Genomic DNA, 20,796 nt, shown 5'->3' on the forward strand with positions numbered 1-20,796 from the left:
TTTTGTGCCTTTCCATGCAGTATATATACGAGGAGCCAGTACTCTTGCAGGTTGACACAGTTAACTACCAGTTACTCAACACTTTGCACCCACTTTTATATAATACTTTTGGATGAGATTAAAGTAATTTGTGTGCTTCGTATACATCTGCATGGCCAGGAAATATTATACAAGTGTTCCTATAATTATTATAGTAATACCATAATCATAGCTTAATTCACATTATCCCCCCACACGCACCCCTCACAGGGCACTAATGGCGATGCCCCACCCCTTACACCGGTGAACTGTGCCACAGCTCCCCATCTCACACATGCACCGTCCTCATATCACAGCCGACTCATTGTCGTGCATGCATGTGACTGTGACCACCGTGAGGAGTGTGTACCGGGGGGAATGAAAGAGCTACCGGCCCTGTGCCGATGACAATGAAGTTCATCCCCTGGGTCAAGAATCCATGGTCCCCCCCCCCCCCCCCCAGAACAGACAGACCCGGCCCCTGATATTGTAAGTGACCATCATTCACATCGTACAATATAGCTGCATGTTCTTTAAACCATATAACTTGACTTTGGAAGGCCCAAACTTAAACATGCATTAACTTCTCATAGGTGGCTATCTCAAAAATGTTTTGTGAACACATTAATTTTTGAACTCTTGGACAGCCATGAGTTCTGGTGATCCAATGTCTATATGCTTTTGTGGTTTTCTGAAAGCTTAAGAAGAGCTCCTTCAGTTAATATAATTTGCATCAAATCAAGTTAATCATCCACATGACAAATTAAAGCTATTTTAGCTACAAAATAAGCCATCCAAACTAACGTTACAGATGTATGATCAATTCACTGCACTAGCTGATTAATACACAGCTTTAAATCCCCTCCTCTATACCTGCACACAGGTGAACCCGTTCCATATACTCCGTTTAGATTGGCCCGTCTCTCGTTGCTATATATAGGAAACAAAGAAATCAAGCCTGCATGTCAATCCAGTTCTGTGTATGTGCCAGAGGGTTCTCAAAAGAATTGGACTGAACTTCCGGTTACTAGAGATCTATACATGCAACTCTGTAACAGCGTACTTTTCAATCAGAATTGATACTCTTATTAATTGTTTTTTGGATATAGCTAATAACTACATGTGTGTACGTAGCTCGTCAACTATGACATGCATGCATGTAAGGGTACTGCAAACATGTGTACCCTGGTATATAATTATATTACACTTTAATTGGTATATGATTTATACTTCTTGCATGGTCAATGCAAGTGATAATTATGACTATTTTCTTGAGCATGCCCATGTAGCTATAATTGTAATACATAACGGCATAACTCACATTTATCACAAAATTAATGTCAGGATATAAAATGATAATAATAATTATCATGATCAGCTACTCTTGTGTTTAAATCTCTAAACTAATAAGTGTCTACTGGTTCATGATCAGTTGTCAGTAGCTGTAACTATAACCATAGAGAGTAGCTCCGCTATAGGAAGGGGGTTGTCAATAGCAACCAGCAACCCTGCACGACAAAGCAGTAAGGGTAACAGCTGCGTGTAGTCATCCACATCTTCCTGTGAGTGGGTGTGTGTACTTTACATTATTCCAGCGTTGAATGAACTTACTTGTTTTTTATAGCTCGATGACATTTGCCACAGTCTATAGACAGTACGCACCTGCAGCAAAACATGCAATGCAAGTAAGGTGCTCTATTAATTAAGACCTGGTGTTGCCAGCAATAGCTGCATGCTCAATGCAGCAACCCGAGGCCGTGCCGCGGCCAGAAGTAATGCCAACTAAACTAAGAAGATAATAATTGTTATGGTTAATATTTATACCACAAGTATATACCGTATCAAGAGTAGATAAGAGTAAGAGTGTTGAACTGCTGTAGTAATCGTGGAACCGCATTTGCCTTGACATGCGTCATCACTGTCGGCACTATTCAATTAATGAGTGCTGTTAAGTAAACTGTGGTCTGTGGTTTGTAGCACTGAACTGTGCAATCACAGCATGTGCGGTTTCTGGGAAGTGTTGCTAACATAACTAATCAGTACTGATTACTATCAAGTGATGACGCAGGAGCAGGAAATTGCTGTTACTAGCAGTTCAACACTCTTACTCTTGACCGTATTTACTTGATTAAACGCCCGTCTCGTTTAAACGCCCATGGTAAAAGCTGTCTTTGTCAATAAACGCCCCTCTTAAATAATCGCCCATGTATGGGGCGTGGCACTGTGGGTGGAGCTGAATTAGCACGTGGAACCAGCTGAAACAAGGGAAGCATAGAATAATAGATACTATTTATGATGGCAGAGAGGATACAGAGGAAGAAACACCACTCTTACGACTTAAGATTGAAGCTGAGAGCTGTGGCAGCAGCCAAAAAGAGCATAATAACTGCTGATGAGCAAGAGTTTGAAGTAGACAAAACAATAAACGCCCGTTTCGAATAAGCGCCCATCTCGTTTAAACGCCCCCTCTACAGATGCTGCTAGGAAATAAACGCCCGGGCATTTAATCAAGTAAATACGGTATGTAAAATCACCAACAGTAGAATACACATGCTCTGAAGGCCGGGCCTCCCCCCACTCACTCACCATTTTGGTGATCTTGATGTCTGAGATGCGGAGGACGAGCTGTAGCTTAACAAGTATCATCTTGGGGCTGTATTTGATCTCAGACTTGATGCTAGTAATTGGATACCTAGGAATAATAAAGGGTGCATGTATAATAGATATAGCATGAAAGCGAGTAGGGACCGTATGACTTTTATTAAACGCTTGTAACATGGTATAAAGTACAATACAATTTGATCAAAATTGATATTAGTTGGCAACGTTTTTACAAGCTAGGCCTATATATAGCTGAAGTTTGGTTTGTAGTTTCTCTATTATTATAGTCTATAGCTGAAATTGTAGTCAAGGCATTAAATAAAAACACAGCATATATACACATGTAGCTATACACACCACGACAATAACACTATAACATTTCAGAGAGACAGTTCACCAGCCAAGAGAGCGTACATATTTTATATGTTGAACACATTCACTCACAGAGTAAAGAATCTCCGATTCATTGCATACGGCTCGTTCTCTAAATAGAAACCGTCAAAGTCCACTCTGCAGCTATGAGTAGATGTGGGAGTTTTAGGGTGCATGGGTGGAGACTTGACTATTGAGGCTGTTAAGTAGGTCAATGGCTCTCTCTACATAGCCTTGGCATAGCGACTCCTGCATGGGGTTGAAATAAAGTCATGTGATCATTACAGCTCAGATATTGAGTTACTTGTTTTCCTTGTGCGCAGTCATTATGCACCATGCGTACATATTAATTTTCATACCCTATAATTATATATACATACAGTGTGTTCAATCAGGAGCACATGGTACAATCCATACCCCACACCACATACCACAGAAAATGTGTACAGTCCATATACCCCCCACCACATACCTTCTCCAGCACTTGCAGTGTGGAGATGGGCAGGTGCTCCAGGAGGTCCACGAACTGAGCTGACTTGCGGTCGTAAGTGGGCATCCAAGGCTACATCTCTCAGAGGGTCTCCACCTGCATGTCCACAGAGTAGAGATTATAATGCATGTATACCAGCTGCAGACACTTAAACGGGGGAGGAAGGGGGTCTAATACATGTATCTCCCTTTTCCCTACTGCATAAGACAGCATTTAGCTACAATTCACTTATGCCACCTATGGTATACTGACTGCATGAGTATACAGTCTGTTTCAAGTAATAATAAATTATTATATATTATAAGGGTTTTGTTTAGAGGGCCTCAAAGTGATTCAATATAGAAGCCCTGGGCCACAAATCGAGCGTGTATACGAACCTACTTGCTGTGGAATCTGACTGTACTGATAGAGGGTACGTGTGAGCAGTAACTTGTGTGCATACCAGCGCAAGGAGGTGGAGTTTTACTGGAGCAGAAATAGGAGATGAATAGAGAGAGAGAGGGTTCCTTAAAGGAGGACAGAAAGGTTTGGACTGGGGCACTGCAGGCCTCCTTGTCCGGCTCTGTGTGTGTGCGTGTGTGTGCGTGTGTGTGTGTGTTCAGGAAAATGCAGAATAGAGATTAATTGTACAAATTGTATAGGCTTCCATACGTAGACCTGACCAACTCTGTAGTATACGTACCATAACTTATACGATAATGACAATGTATAGCTGTTATAATTATTCATACACGCATATAATTATATAACACACCGAAAAAGGAAGGCTTAACAATAATCATATAACAACATGTGACTTAGGCATAGAAGAATTAGTAAAAAAAAGGTACTTAACTATCATGAATCGTGATCTGACTCACTACAACCGTTACGGACAACACTACGGACAACAAAGTGATAGAGAGACTTTAGTACAAAGAGATAGAGAATACGGAGCAGTAGGGCAACAAGGGATTGACAGTGAATATGTAATAGAGGTAGCAGAAGAGGAGCCACTTCAACAAGACCAACCTGATCCAGCTGAGCAACAACTGTTACCAAGGATAGAACAATTAGAACGGCAACTACGTGTACATGAACAAAACTTACCGGCAAGAAGATACACAAACGTGTATACATGCGTATCAATTACAGTGGGTCTATTTGTACTGGCTATAGCTGGAATTGGAGCTGGAACTGGGCTAACAGCATACTACAACTTGAGCAGCAGTGAACATATGAAACATGCAACGTACGTGGTGATAGGCTCAAAATATTGCGGCATTAATGCAAGCCATATATACGCTGGAATAACAGTAGGATTCAAAACTGATACAGGTACCAATTTTCAATGTATGCCAACTAACGAAAAACACGTGAGATACTACGGTGACCTTAAATCCAACTATACGAATTCAACTGAAATAGAGAAAGTAGTATACGGGAGAACTGTTAAGTATAAGACATTCCGTGAAGAGAACAATCTCATAGCTTCTTGTGCATTGTGTAGAATCGATGGTCGCGAAGCCATAGAAACGCTGCCGGCTACCTATGTATGTGGTGACTCTTGGACAAAACAGCATGAAGGATATTTAATGACTGGTGGCATTTGTGTACATGCAGAGATGGAAGGGAAAATGGCCGACTCAAATCTTGAATATATAACACTGCATCATGAGGTACTGTCGGGGGACTCTACGCTATTTCATTCTGTTTACAAGGATGATTATGTTTTAAGTTGTGTTGTGTGCTCTAAATAAGATTGAATGTTACTCATAATTATACTACACAAGTACAGTGTATGTCTCATCACCACTTGGCGAGAGCAACTTTCAAATCCACATGTACAGAGACACTAGAAATAAGGGACACTTCTTATGTAGTGATCTTAACATTGTAACAAACATGCACAAACATACTGGACCACCCCAAACCTAACTACAGCCCCCCCCGGCCCCCTTGGGATCCAAGTCAGTACTGCACTATATATACACACCTGGTTGCTTCCTTCTCTTTTGCTGCCTCCTTGTGTTTCTTGGATGACCCCTTTCTCTCTCTCTCCGCTGCATTAGTGTGTGTGGTCTTTGCAAGGGGTGGTACGTACACCAGGGCCGCATGTAGGAGCCTAAGCATTAAAGGGACCCCTTGTTAAGGACTGCACTCACATGGAGGAGATACAGGAGAGTGTCTGGAGGGCAAAAAGTGAAATATGCTTAACACCCCCAAATATTATAGTGCTACTTAATTCGATGCAAGTCAATGATAGTGCAAGTATACTACAGTCTATTGTGGTCACCCAATATGAAGCAGGTCACCCTCATTATAGTCGTTACATGTACTGATTACAGTCAAATTTTTCTTATCAAAAGTTAGACAATCAAGCCTTAACCGTAAGATCTTCTTCAAATTTCTCCTTAACCGAAACGGCACTAAAAACTAGCAATTTTGAGCACTGCGGAGGATATGTACATATTTAAGCAACATTGAACCTTTCATAAGATAGCAAAACTAATGATAAACAGTATACATGTATGTACATTAATTAATAATTATACGTAATCAAGGTTAAGCCGCCAAGTCAAGGAAATTCAGAGTTATATAAAGACAACTTCAGCTCAGTTGTTACTGGTTCATATCCATACTGCCCACTGGCTGTCAAGCATAAAGTTATGCTGGTAGTTTCATAGGGAGGAGAAAAACTAATTCTCCATTCATTTTGACTCTCTGTAACTTGCACGGCAACATTCTCTGTAAACGATTTTGTGAGCGTCGATTGATAGTACCCGGTATTACGTACTTCTATAGAGCCTGAACACCTCGCTGATCCACTGAGCTCCAGATTATGGTTGTCTCCAAGCCGGAAAGTGTTAAGAGCATCGGCGAAAGATGTCATAACAATGAACAACACACTATGTCCATGTGTGAAGGTGCTTGGCCTACAAGTAGGTTGAGTAGGGGCAGAAACGAGAGTAAAAATTGTTCCGACAAACACATTGTATGTTTCATCCCTCCATGTCACGGCATTTATTTCAATTTTTTCTGTGGCTTGACTGTCCCATTTTAGCTGACTCAATGACTTCAGTCTGGAGGTGACTTGTGCACAGAGGGCTAGTAGTTCCGTGTCTTCCTTGCAGGCTAGAGCTCTTCTGGCAAAGCTCAGAGCACTCTCCATGCTCGTAATGGCTGTCTCGTGGTATTCTTTCTGTGCCCACAATTCTTTGAGGTCTTTCGTACAAGCATCGTCAATCTCCTTGTGTAGTTCTGTACGCCTTGCTTCAAGTTGTTGGATGAGACAATCAACCCTCCCATCAATTTGAGCTTTGTGTAATGGGGGTTTCTACTTTCTCCTTTTCAATCAAAGATGTATTTCAAGTTAGCTTTAAATTCTTTCAACTTTGATTCAGTGGTGTCAGCTAATTTGTGGATTGTCTCTTTTGCTTTAATTCTTGCTCCGTCATTGCTTCTGATAAAATTATTGTGACCATTGTGAGCGCTCACAAAACAGTGTACACACACCAACGTCATACACGAGTCACAATACAGCTTGAGACCCTCCTCTGGGTGGACACTACAATAGTAGGTCTTCTTTCGGTGAAGCTTGCTTTGGCTTTCCTCGTCACCACTGACAAATCACCACTGACAATTTCGTGCGAACTAAACGTCTTGTATCGTTTGTGAGCTGCTAGACACTCGTTGCAGATGTGGGAGCAAGTGTTGCAATAAGCCACTGCATTGTTGTTATCCTCGCACTGCTGACAAGTGGCCGGGGTGTGTGTGTCCTCCTTGCTTGGTATTAATGTGTAGTCATTCAGAAACCCCTTCACTCCATTAGGGGGCACCTACAAGGGAATAGTTGAGGTATCTAATCATGTAACCAGACATGTACAAGTACATTGCAATGCATAAACCACGTGTACATGGTAGTGTGCAACATGAAATTCCTAACAGGGAAAAAGCATGCAAAGGAAATTCACAATAATTATCAATAAAATATAGTCAATCAGCATGCAGTGTTATTTACAAATGATGAACGCATTCTACAACCTAGGCTATACGATATAGTCTCCTCCTTACCTGATGCTGTGTTCTGCACTGAGGACAGGTTAGGCTTTTCTTGTCTTCGGCTTTCTCGTGAGCTCCCTCCAGACAATGGAGACAGAAGCTGTGATAACACGGCAACACTTTGGGCTCTCTGAAACCACTCAGACACACACTACAACTCAACTCCTCAGCTACTGGTAACTCTATGCTGGCCATTTTTTTTCAGTAGCACATGTTGTGTGTGTGCATGACATGTGACATGATGGACTGATGGTTCCTACACACATTATCCCACTAATCAGGTTAGGCATGGAAACAACAGACCATGAACACAAATTAGTCATGCTGCTGGCCAAGGCATAGACCAGAGGAGGTTGGTCACGTTTCAACGGACGAATGTACTAGCTATCGATAGTTTTCTTATGTTACTTATAGAAAACTGTGCACATACACTATAATGTCTGACTGAAACTACTGTAGAAACTGGATTATTAGCACTTACTCGACTATAAGCGTATCTTTATTTTAAGTGCATGCTCAACTGCATTGTTGGTTTTTTATACTCGAATTGAAGCACTTTTTCAATTATGCGAAGGTTATTAGTGTTTAGTTGTTTATCTATGAGCTAGCTCGAGCTAGTTAACTTGTACAGTGCTAGCCTCGATTCCAGCCACGAAGAGAAAGGTGGCCTGGTATACCTTTGTATGCGCATGCACGAAATAATTGACAGCAATTTCATCATACAAATTGTAAAAAAACAGGCAAAGTTACAAAAAGGAAGAATACGTATGACAATGTGACCACAATGGCAGCTTTCAGAGACACTCTGAATCAAAAGAGTACAACTGTACGCACTATATATTGTGTGTACAGACAGTCAATAAGTGTGATTATATATAAGGGTGGTGGTATCAGTAGTTATGGGTCCCAAGGCAAGGGCTAAAATAACTAGAGCACTGAAGTGCTAACCCTCGGCTGTTGACATGAATATAGAAACCAGAGTAGTGATATACAATAAATGCAGTAGTTACGTATGAGCATGGAAGCTGGTAGCAACGAGTAACAGGAGCAATTAAATTCAAAGTAGACTCTAGAGACATGCTGAGAGCGAAGTTTTAGTGGTGCATGAGACATGCACTGTGGACTAGGATCACAGTATAAAAGCTTGGAGTCTTACTACCAAAGATTCTGAAGAGACTGCAACAGCCTTACACTAAGTAAAATTAGCATAACTGGAGAACAAAGCTTTAGTTTGCAAATCCACGAATCAAACCCAAGAAAACATGGCTAAAAGCCTAGAGAAGCTGTTAGTTTTCGTCGCATTACAACCATTGAGCAGTTACGGCTGGAACACACATACACACACAGTCAGCTTTACCATATTCCTTGTGCAGCTACGCCTGGAGGCATAATAAATACATACAAGAAGGAATAGCCATTACTATATGAAGTCGTGGGAGGTCAAGGCCCGTGGTGTCTCTAAAAGTATACTAAAGCAGTTTGAAGGACTATACTGCAAACATTAATACACAGTACTGTAACAGCTTATCCATAGCATGAAGCCATTCTATGTAGCACTTAGATCCAAGTCTAGCCTCGAATCCACGCCGATTAAAATACATATTTTAATCGGTATGGATTCGAGGCTAATCCAAGTCAAGCAATGTCCTTTGCTGTTTTGGCTTCACAGCAGGGAAAGAGAAAGTTGACACTGTTTGGTCCGACTTAGATTTCTGGGAAAAGTAGTACTTTCAAGTTCTGGATCCTGATTTTCCTGTGGCCAGTTCATAAATACTATATCTACTAGTACTGTGACTCTGGAACCTGGCTTGCACTTCAGGACCTGGGTATGGATGCTGGAAATAGGTATACGGAAAAAGTTGTTTCTTTATCCAATTCTGATAACAGAAGCCATAATTAAGCATAGATAGAACAGGTTGGAAATGTCAACTGGTGAAACACTCCGCGTTATGATTTCGCGCTCGCGAATATTTTAGTTTTTACCGTACTCAGGTTGTTGCTCTCCTATCCACTAGCGATCACTCGGGGCTGGGAGGTACTCTAGAGAAGTAAGTTTACACCACTGACAAGCTCTAAGTCTGTTGTCTTTAATCTGCTTTTACTTTTTGTTGAGTTTAGCTTGAATTACTCCATGTCAACTTTTCTCTTTCCCTGCTGTGAAGCCGAAACAGCAAAGGACATTGCTTGACTTGGTTATTATGTATCTAAGTGCTACATAGAATGGTTCATGCTATGGATATAAGCTGTACTGTTCATAAACGTTTGCAGTATAGTCCTTTAAACTGCTTTAGTATACTTTTAGAGACACCACGGGCCTTGATCTCCCACGACTTCATAGTAGGGGCTATTCCTTCTTGTATAGCATTTATTTGTTTAGTGATAGTGGCTGCGTTGCTTAGTCGACCTCTTAGAGCTAGATTCTCGAATAATCAACATTAAAAGTGATCAATTTCACCATTTCTATGTACAGCACATTGTATAGCAGTCAAGACAGGTAATGAGCATGCTGACTATAAATTTAGTTTTAGCCACACCCTATAACGGAGTGTTTCACGCAAACATTTTCGTTTCTAATCCCTCTTACTGTTTTATCCATGAATTACTGTAGTATTTACAAGCCACAAACATACTTGTTACATAACCACAATGCTACACAACCACAATTACATCGCCAAATTTGGGACTGTTTGGAAGCATTCCAGGAGAGCACACAAAGGTCAACCTCACAGTCATGAACAGCTAAAACAAAAATGGCAAAAAGAAAGCTTGCAGTGAGAGAAGAGCTGAAATGTTCCATTTGCTTGGACAACTTCAAGAATCCCAAAGTGTTGCCGTGTTGTCACAGCTTCTGTCTCTATTGTCTGGAGGGAAATCACAAGAGAACCAAAGACAAGAAAAGCCTAACTTGTCCTCAGTGCAAAGCTAAACATCAGGTTAGTTATTAACAGATATACAAAAGTCGTTAATATTTAGTATCCATACGACATGCACTGTTAAAAATAACACTAAGATAACATTCCATTACAGGTTCCTACCAATGGTCCCCGTGGTTTCCCCGATGATTACACCCTTGCTAATCAGAAACACGCCCCAACAACCACACCAGTTTGTGAGCAATGTGACGACAAGAACAAACCAGTGGCGTACTGCCACACCTGCTCAGACTACCTGTGTGAAGAGTGTTTAAAAGCTCACAAAAAAGTAAAAGCTCTTCGAGATCACAAGACAGTCAATATCACTCCTGGGAAGGCTCTTGATATCGAGCCTCAGTCAAAGAAGAGCTATTCGTGCAGTGTTCACCCCGAAGAACCACTAAAGCTTTACTGTAAGAGTTGTAAGAGCTTGGCCTGCCTCCTGTGCTTTGTGGGGCTACACAACGGCCATGACATTGGAAGCATCGATGGCAAAACAAGACAAGAAGTGGAACAAAGTATCAACAATCTGGTGAAAGAGACAGATTCGAAATTGATAGAATTCGAAGACAACTTGAAATGCGTTTCTACCCTTGAAAAAGAAAAAACAGAAGCTCCCATTCCACTCAAAGCCCAAGTTGATAAGAAGGTTAATTTTCTCATCCAACAACTTGAAGCAAGGCGTAAAGAACTACACAAGGAGATTGACGATGCTTGTACGAAAGACCTCAAAGAATTGTGGGCACAGAAAGAATACCATGAGACAGCCATTACGAGCATGGAGGGTGCTCTGAGCTTTGCCAGAAGAGCTCTAGCCTGCAAGGAAGACACGGAACTACTGGCCCTCTGTGCACAAGTCACCTCCAGACTGAAAGAGCTGAGTCAGCTAAAATGGGATAGTCGGTCCACAATGAAAATTGAAAGGAAAACCGTCAAATTCAAAGAAGCTAATGAACAAAGATATGCACAGGAAACAGATACGACAGTTGGGGAGGTACATGTACAAATGTCTACACCAGATATAAAAATTACAACCACAGAGCTACAGAAACGTGTTCCATATTATCATGGTTGTAGTGTTCAGTTTCAAGTAACGGCAGCAGTGAATTTTAAACGGAAACCACTAAAACTAACTACTTCAGCAACTTATAGATCCCACCGTAATGGCTTTCGCTATACACGCAGTCAAAATATATATTGTAGTACTAAAGAAAATGCTACAGCAAACAGTTGGACAGTCAAGTTTATTCCTCCAGAACGAAGTACCTACACGATTACACTTCAAGTCAATAATGAATATGAAGACGAATTTGGAGAATATGATGAAGAGGTCGATGGATATGAGGACACATACCTACACCATAGTTCTGACTACCAAATTGAAGTATATTAATGCAATGAGGTGCCAGTGTAATATATAATATACCGTAGTCGTTCTAATTATAGAACCACCTTAATACAAGCGCACCAACTGTGGAAGTAAAATTTTTTTCTGTTCTAAATTTTATATTTTATTTTTGTGGTCAGGGTTTCATCTAGTGGGGGGGCGGGGGGAAGCTTCCCCAAATAAGAGAAGAGAGAAGGGAAGAGAGAGAGAGGGAGGGAGAGAGGGGTACTATAATTAATTTAGATCCCATTTGAGTGTATTTAGCAGGGAACTATGAGCTATAGTACCGGTACTATAGATTGCTCTGGGCTACAAACTACAACATTGTACATTGTATTGTGATTTACAAGAAGATACACATGTAATAACATAAAAATTATTGTAGCTAGATGCTTTGTCTAGTAATAATTATAATAACAGAACTAGAATGAAAGAGAGAAGCTCTAGTTTCTTTTTTTGGCTTTGTTCGAGAGCAGTAGGAGACGCTCGTTTTTTGGGCAGTGTGCTGTCCTTTTTTGCTGCAAGGCTGCATGGGGGAGGAGCTGGATGTATGGAAGTGCTGGGATTCTAGCTTTGGCTTCTTCCTAAAGTTCCTTTCGCTTTGTTCAAGAGTAGTATAGGAGCCGCTCGTTTGCTGGGCTTGTTTGCTGCAAATTATAGCTTATAGGTGTCTTCCTTTCGCTTTGTGAGAGTAGTACGAGCCGCTCGTTTCTTGGGAAGTGTGCTGGGCTTGTTTGCTGCAAAACTGGGGGAGGAGCTGGATGTTTCCGTTTTGTGGGTGGAGCTAGGACTATAATTTTGTCCATCAAACTGAGGTCCAGGGTTGTCTTGAATAGAGACCACAGATTTAGTAGAGACACAGAGATGCCAACTTCAGATACATTGTATTAGTTTTCAAAAGAATAATGATGCAGTTGCTAGGTTGGCTGTATATATAGGTTTACTGTTGCTAAGCTAGTGCATTTCTAGTAGCCAATAGGTTTTGGGATCTAAATCAGTTAGAACATGTGCATTCGGTATCTATGGTTATAGTGTACCTCATCCCTCGGGCTAAAGCCCTCGAGCTTTGGGACACTATAACACATAGATACCTCATGCCCACGTTCTAACATAATTATACCCAACATTATCTAGACACAGTCTTTTGCTAGAGATGATTGACGGTCATTATACCTAGTCTTACCACAAATCTATCCATTGCTTTTGGTACATGTGGTTTCTATGGTGTTCTATAGATACGGTCCACAATTTCAAACCAGCATACCAAGTTACATGGAGTTGCCTGTCAATGCACATTGCCAGGAGTACATCGCAAATAGGCACCAACAGCAAACAATATAGGGGGGTGGTGACCAGAAGTGTGCACGGCCTCAAATTTTTCGCGCTAGCGCGCGGTTCCTTTTCAAACTTCTCCCCCAAACTTAAAATCCTGGATGAAACCCTGGTAGTACTTGCCTAATTAGAACGTACATGGCACTGCATGCTTCCATGGCCTCAAGAAGTTCTTTAAATATGCAAAAGAAATTAGGTAGGTGGGACCACAGCTAAGTAGATTTTGAGACTGACAGGCCAATTTTTCGAGCTGGAGTTTGAGTTTTGTTAAGCCACGTCTATTCAACTTTCCAAATCCACTCTTTTGGTCTAGATCCATAATTTTTTTACATCTCCAAATAAGCACCATACATTTCTAGATTTTACTTGGTACTATAATTAGAACGATTACGGTACATAATTATGAATAATTACTATGATCAAAGCTATCAAAGTACATATAATTGTACTACCGAGGAAAATGCTACAGCAAACAGTTGGACAGTCAAGTTTACTCTTGAAGAGTCGTGTACTTACATGATTACACTTCCAGTCAATGGTTACTATGGAGGCACATGCAGAGCTACACAAAGATTCATGTAGAGCTACATGTACGTACTTAAAGCCTAGAGCAAACATTCAGACAACTAAAGTCTATTTGTGTTGACTTTGGCCCTCATAATGTTGTCATAACTTTAGGATTCCTTGCTAAAAAGCGCTTCTAACTAAAAGCAGCACTTTCCATGTGCAACCACATAAAGCATAAATAAAGTCATTTTAATTTACCATAGAACTCCCGGGGCCGAACTCAACACAAATAGACCTTATACACGATGTGTATATGTATGTACATGTAGACCACCATGGTTTTCCTCGATTAATTAGACCTTTAATTAAGTGCATTCACATAAACATTCAATGAGTGATATTATGTATATGTACATGCACAGTGTGAACTTGTTTTATGCATGCCTAACATATTGATAACTGAGCTAAGTGGGGCTACACAATTAATGTAAAAAGAAGACAAGAAGACAAGAAGACATGCATATGTAGTTCAACAGTTTCATAAAACAGCAAGCCACTAATTAGTGATAGAGTCATCAGCCACACCACACTACAGCAATTACTAGTAGCACACATTAGGCAACCATTAGGGAACATCACATGTCAGATTTCGCTATTAAAAATGGCAGAGAGTGCAGTGAAAGAGCTTATTTGCTTGGACAACTTTAACAATCCCAAAGTGTTACCGTCTTGTCACAGCTTCTGTCTCCATTGTCTGAAAGGAGCTCACGAGAGAACCAAAAACAAGAATGGCCTAACCTGTGCTGAATGCAAAGCTAAATATCAGGTAGAAACAATTCACATAGCCTTACAAGACGTGTTTTTTAAATTTGTATTAACAAACTAGCTAACTGGTATCCATAATTATTTGTATATATGGACAAAGAGAACACTTTTATTACAGGTTCCTACCAATGGTCCCTGTGGTTTCCCAGACAATTACACTCTTGCCAATCAGAAATACCCTGGAGCTTTACTGCAAGGATTGTAAGAGCTTGGCCTGCCTCCTGTGTCTTGCGGGGCTACACAACGGCCATGACATTGGAAGCATCGATGCATGGTAAAGCAAGACAAGAAGTGGAAGAAACCACCAAAGACCTAGTAAAAAAAACAGATTCGAAATTGACAGAATTCAAATACAATTTGAAATATATGTTTCTGCAGTTGAAAAGGAAAAGCAGAAGCTCGTATTCCACTCAAAGCTCAAGTTGATAAGAAGGTTGACTTTCTCATCCAACAACTTGAAGCAAGGCGTAAAGAACTACACAAGGAGATTGACGATGCTTGTACGAAGGACCTCAAAGAATTGTGGGCACAGAAAGAATATCACAAGAGAGCCATTACGAGCATGGAGGGTGCTCTGAGCTTTGCCAGAAGAGCTCTAGCCTGCAAGGAAGACATGGAACTACTGGCCCTCTGTGCACAAGTCACTATCAAAATGGAAATGCTGAGTCAGCTAAAATCGGACAGTCAAAATACAGAGAAAATCGAAATGAAAAACGTCAAATTCAAAGAAACTAATGAACAGGAAACTGATACGGTTGGGGATATACATGTACAAACTTTTACGCCAGATATAAAAATTAGGACCACAGAGCTACAGAAACGCGTTCCATTTTCTGAGGGTTGTAGTATTACGTTTCAAGTAACGGCAGCAGTGAATTTTAAATGTAAAACTCCTAAGCTAACTGCTTCAGCAATATATACAGCCCTGTACTATGACTATGAATACGGTCAAGACACATATAAATGTACAATGAAGAAAATGCTACAGCAAACAGTTGGACGGTCAAGTTTACTCCTAAAGAACCAAATACTTACACGATTACACTTCAAGTCAAAGGAAAGTATGGAGGCACAGGCCTACACAAAACTTTGGACTACCAGATCGAAGTACATGTACATTATAGTGCACTAGAGGAGGAGCAAATGGAAGTACATGAGAATAAATTGAGTTGGTAGTTGGTAGAACTGCATCATACAATAATTACATGACAATGTTTTGGTTACATAAATGTATAAGATCGCATGTTCTAAACGTAAGTATAATGAATGAAGCACATGTGGTGCAAAATTCCTTGGTCTAGGTTCATTTATTCTCATGCATGCATATGGGGATGTAGCAAGCATGTGCACGACTATGAGATAAAGAGGTGGTTCTGTAAAGGGTCTAATAAACTACAGTGCTGAACAAATTGATGTTCAACATAAATGAAAATCACTCAAAAAGTACCATGATTATAGCATTTTTAATACAAGTTTTTCATTACGATTCAACATCACAAATTAGTGTCACAGCTAATATATACACCACAGACAAGAACAATACACACATTCGCTAAAGTCTATTGGAGTTGCAGAAGTTGTGTGGTCATTTATGGCTTCATTAATGTGAATACCGTATTTACTTAATTAAACGCCCTTCTTGAATAAACGCCCATCTCGTTTAAACGCCCAGGGTAAAAGCTCTGTCTTTGTCAATAAACGCCCATCTTAAATAATCACCCATATATGGGGCGTGGCACTGTAGGTAGAGCTGAAATAGCACATGGAACCCATGCAGTTGCAAGCATGGCAGCATAGAATGATAATACTTTTTATGATGCATCGATGGCAGAGAGAGAGAGATACCGGCACAGAGGGCACTCCTATGACTTAAATTTAAGCTGAGAAATAGATTTAAGCTGAGACAGCAGCCCAAGAAGAGCACAATAACTGCTGCTGTGCAAGAGTTTTGGAGTAGACATAACAATAAACGCCCTCCTGGATTAAACACCCCCTCTAAAGATTTCGATCTGAAATAAACGCCCGGGCGTTTAATCAAGTAAATACGGTACATGTATGCCAGGGACTTCTCATGAAGCTGTCAGCTGGTTGGAGCTTATCACCTCTAAAACATAAAGACATAGAAGCGCTTTTTAACAAAGAATCCAATGGTATACCGTATAGCGCGAAATTTTCGAGGGGCTTAATTTTCGTGGATTTCGTGGGTTAGCAATCTTACACGAAAATTAAGTCCACGAAAATCGTTCTTTACCTGCTATAACGTGCAAGATTTAAAGGCGTGGCTTCCGGTAAGCAGTCATTCCGCGAACATTGTGCAACGAAAATACTTTTAGAGGCCAATCCACGAAATATAAGTGCCTCGAAAATTTCGCGCTATACGGTATATTGAATTTCAGGGAAGTATGGAAAAGTTATGACAATAATTATTATTGAAGGTCAACACAAAGAGACTTTAGTGATATTCATAAGCATTCCAGGAAAGCAACACAAAAGGACAAAAGGTCAAACTGTGATTTCTGAAAACAAGCAATGGCAGAGAGTGCAGTGGTAGAAGAGCTGAAATGTTCCATTTGCTTGGACAGCTTCAAGAAGCCCAAAGTGTTGCCGTGCTGTCACAGCTTCTGTCTCCATTGTCTGGAGGGAGCTCACAAGAAGACCGAAGACAAGAAAAGCCTAATCTGCCCTCAGTGCAAAGCTCAACATCAGGTAAAAGAAAGACCTGTTTAAAATGTTTGTAAAGCTTGTATACACTAACTAGTATCCCTATGTACATGTACTGACAACTAACTATATAAAAGTTGATGTATCTATTTATTACAGGTTCCTATCAATGGTCCCCTTGGTTTCCCCGATGATTACACTCTTGCTAATCAGAAACAAGCTACTACAACCACACCAGTTTGTGAGCAATGTGACGATAGCAACAAACCAGTGGCGTACTGCCACACCTGCTCAGACTACCTGTGTGAAGAGTGCTTGAAAGCTCATAAAAGACTTAAGGCTGTTCGAGATCACAAGACAGTCAATATCACTCCTGGAAAGGATATCAAGCCCCAGTCAAAGAAGAGCTATTTGTGCAGTGTTCATCCCGACAAACTGCTAGAGCTTTACTGCAAGAGTTGTAAGAGCTTGGCCTGCCTCCTGTGCTTTGTGGGACTACACAACGGCCATGACATTGGAAGCATCGATAGCAAAGCAAGACAAGAAGTGGAACAAAGTATCAACAATCTAATGAAGGCAACGAACTCAAACTTAAAAGAATTCAATGACAGCTTTAAATACGTTTCTGCCATTGAAAAGGAAAAAACAGAAGCTCCGATTTCACTCAAAGCTCAAGTTGATAAGAAGGTTGATTTTCTCATCCAACAACTTGAAGCAAGGCGTAAAGAACTACACAAGAAGATTGACGATGCTTGTACGAAAGACCTCAAAGAATTGTGGGCACAGAAAGAATACCACGAGACAGCCATTACAAGCATGGAGGGTGCTCTGAGCTTTGCCAGAAGAGCTCTAGCCTGCAAGGAAGACACGGAACTACTGGCCCTCTGTGCACAAGTCACCTCCAGACTAAAAGAGCTGAGTCAGCTAACATGGGATAGTCAAGACACTGAGAAAATCGAAATGACAATTGTCGAATTCAAACAGCCTCAGAGAAAGGAAACAGAAACGGCAGTTGGGGAGATACATGTACAAACTTCTACGCCAGATATACAAATTATTACTACAGAGCTACAAAATTTTGTTCCGTTTTCTTATGGTTGTAGTGTTTCATTTCAAGTGACGGCAGTAGTGAATTATAAATGGAAATGGAAACCTCCTAAACTAACTGCTTCAGCAACTTACACACAAGGCAGCTTATGTGATAATTGTACTACTGAGGAAAACGCTACAGCAAACAAATGGACAGTCAAGTTTACTCCTGTAGTACCAAGTATTTACACGATTACACTTCAAGTCAATGGGAAATATGGAGGCACAGGCCTTCACAAAACTTCTCAGTATATCATCGACGCATATCGTCAACATAGGCGGCGCGCCAGACGACAAATACCAGATAATCAGTGGAATTAGAAATGCATTAATCACACCGTAAAACTATTTGTTTTCTAATTACATGTACATCTGCAATGTATTGTACACATTACAAACATACAAGCATGTTTTCTTAATGTTGCTTATGGAAAACTGTGCACATACACTACATGTATAATGTCATGACTGAAACTGTAGCCATCTAACCAAAAGAGGTTTGTCAAAGACTTAGCACACAGTCAAAATAAATGCATACCGCATGTATTCCAGCCTTTGGCACATTGTACATGTGCATATACAAAATACATGTACTCAAGAGTATATAATAGAGAGAGAGTATCAAACGTAGACATACTGTGTATCAGATGTATGCGGAGAGTAACGTGACTTCCTGTATCTGTCATGGGCTTGGAATGTGCACACAAGCTTGTGACAGATACAGGAAGTCACGTTACTCTCCGCATACCGTATAGCGGGTAAGTTTCGTGGGGTAAAAAATTCGTTTAACTCGAGAAACGGTGGTTTTCGTAAGTAAAAATTTCGTTTAGTCTCGTGGCTGCACGACATTCCTACATTCCGATAAGCCACGCCTACGTTAAAATTCGTGGAGGTCAGCCTGCCCACGAAAATAACGAATATTTTACCCCACGAAAATTACCCGCTATACGGTACATCTGATGTACATGCACAGTATACCTACGTTCAGTACTTTCTCTCTCTATTGTACTGTTGGTACAGATGTAATTATTACACAAATTAAAACGCATTTTTAGAAAGAAATAATCGTACTTTAACCACCAATTAAAGAAACCTTGAGCCAACATAAGTATGTACATTGTATTACAGAAAACATGTACATTGTAGAGTATCTGTACGCACACTGTACTAAGAAAAAATGTAATCATATGTACAGTACCCAAGAGTACAGCACATATAATTATGTATTTCTCACCTTGGCTACTTCTTTCTTCTGCCAGATGGGGTCATAGGTCGCCCCGCCCTCCCATTGGACCATCCGGGGGGCTTTCCTCTCCTGGATCAGACCAACCGCATCACCCTACAGTAACAGAGACAATAAATAAGGACAGTATAGTAATGTACACTGTACAAAAGTTTGTCGGCAGAAGTATAGAGTTGTTTAATTTTCACAATCCTCCATCAAAGTTACGTATCCATACATGTCTTGTTCAACCCACCCCTCACAATAGCCCTCACACACTCCACACACCTATCACTCCCACCCCTCACCATAGCCCTCACACACTCCACACACCTATCACACCCGTCACCATAGCCCTCACACACCACACAGACACCTATCACGCCCACTCACCATAGCCCTCACGCCCTCAGGGTAGAGGAAGCGTGAGTAGACAGAGTCGACAGTGTCATTGATGTCCACGTCAGCTTCCCTCTGCAGTAGTAGTGGCCCAGTGTCCAGGCCGTCATCAGCCCAGAACACACTGAACCCAGCCTTGCGGTCTCCCTCCATCAGAGTCCTAGGGCCAGGGATGAAATGATGGGTACTGGAAATAATGGGTACTGACTACTCAGTAATGGCCGAAATTATTGTAAATGTATGTACAGTCTATACTCTATTGCTTGTCTGTATGCAGACTGAACGCCTATGGAGGGGTTGAAAAATAGATGCCATTGGCACTACAAATAAGAGTAGTCGGAGCAAATTTGCTCCCAGTATGCAGTGTATGAATTATGTACAATCTAGGGGTGGTGTGAAATATTATAAGCTCGAAACTAAAGGGCTCTAGGACCAACAGAGTTTCTATTAATAGTCTCCCCTGTCTCACGTGCGTCTTTTCCAAACATAGATTGTCCAATGATGGCTATCTTCAGCTTAGGCACAACGCCCCCCCCCCTCCACTAGCCTCACTCCTCACAGCACTGGTGGTGGAGAGACCTCTCATACCCGCCCACACACTCACACCCTCGTAGCTTCCAGCCAAAACGGAAGTAGGGGCTAGTCGAGGTGTGTATGCTGACAGCCTAGTGGATAGAGGTCGTGCAGCAATGGCCGAGGTTAACCCTCGCCTCACTGCGAGACGAGCCAGTAAAGCAGCACCAGACATCCCCTCTAAATAGAAACGATATATTACAAGGGGGGAAAATGCAATACATGTAGGTCTAACGTGTGCGGTGCATGATTACTGAGCTTACTTTTAGAGCACTGGTTAAATTTTTGGAGTGGAAATAAAGAGAGAACTGAAGCTTTTAGGCTTTTGTAAAGGTCAAAGGTCAAGCATGTACCGTTGTACGCATAA

The 20,796-nt window shown here is 41.0% G+C and overlaps 3 protein-coding genes and 1 long non-coding RNA gene across 10 annotated transcripts; 3 read left to right on the forward strand and 1 right to left on the reverse strand.

The window, feature by feature from the left end:
- Positions 1–45: 45 nt before the first annotated feature.
- Positions 46–1,215, forward strand: LOC135346946 (uncharacterized). The gene is made up of 2 exons (XR_010398146.1): positions 46–507; positions 902–1,215. It is a non-coding gene; the product is annotated as an uncharacterized LOC135346946 (long non-coding RNA).
- A 75-nt stretch (positions 1,216–1,290) lies between these two features.
- On the reverse strand, positions 1,291–20,757 carry LOC135346950 (mitochondrial 10-formyltetrahydrofolate dehydrogenase-like). Of its 7 annotated transcripts, none has more exons than XM_064544729.1 (11): positions 20,693–20,757; positions 20,326–20,609; positions 19,851–20,016; positions 19,470–19,574; positions 5,457–5,648; positions 3,924–4,043; positions 3,464–3,577; positions 3,064–3,240; positions 2,605–2,710; positions 1,630–1,680; positions 1,291–1,578 (listed from the first exon to the last, which is right to left on the reverse strand). In XM_064544729.1, exons 8-11 carry the CDS (start codon positions 3,165–3,167, stop codon positions 1,447–1,449), a joined length of 393 nt encoding a protein of 130 aa, XP_064400799.1. In that variant the 5' UTR covers positions 3,168–3,240; positions 3,464–3,577; positions 3,924–4,043; positions 5,457–5,648; positions 19,470–19,574; positions 19,851–20,016; positions 20,326–20,609; positions 20,693–20,757; the 3' UTR covers positions 1,291–1,446. The 7 variants fall into 7 exon arrangements, 3 of the variants coding, with proteins under 3 accessions (XP_064400799.1, XP_064400800.1, XP_064400801.1); XM_064544730.1 differs by having other exon boundaries at positions 3,859–4,043; XR_010398151.1 differs by having other exon boundaries at positions 1,299–1,578.
- Positions 9,172–11,957, forward strand: LOC135346947 (E3 ubiquitin-protein ligase TRIM45-like). The gene is made up of 2 exons (XM_064544727.1): positions 9,172–10,455; positions 10,550–11,957. The coding sequence occupies exons 1-2, from the start codon at positions 10,273–10,275 to the stop codon at positions 11,825–11,827; spliced, it is 1,461 nt and encodes a 486-aa protein (XP_064400797.1). The 5' UTR covers positions 9,172–10,272; the 3' UTR covers positions 11,828–11,957.
- LOC135346949 (E3 ubiquitin-protein ligase TRIM45-like) lies at positions 16,977–18,684 on the forward strand. The gene is made up of 2 exons (XM_064544728.1): positions 16,977–17,191; positions 17,306–18,684. Exons 1-2 carry the CDS (start codon positions 17,015–17,017, stop codon positions 18,554–18,556), a joined length of 1,428 nt encoding a protein of 475 aa, XP_064400798.1. The 5' UTR covers positions 16,977–17,014; the 3' UTR covers positions 18,557–18,684.
- Positions 20,758–20,796: the final 39 nt, after the last annotated feature.

This window comes from Halichondria panicea, chromosome 13 (assembly GCF_963675165.1).
Source record: "Halichondria panicea chromosome 13, odHalPani1.1, whole genome shotgun sequence".
Taxonomy (NCBI): domain Eukaryota; kingdom Metazoa; phylum Porifera; class Demospongiae; order Suberitida; family Halichondriidae; genus Halichondria; species Halichondria panicea.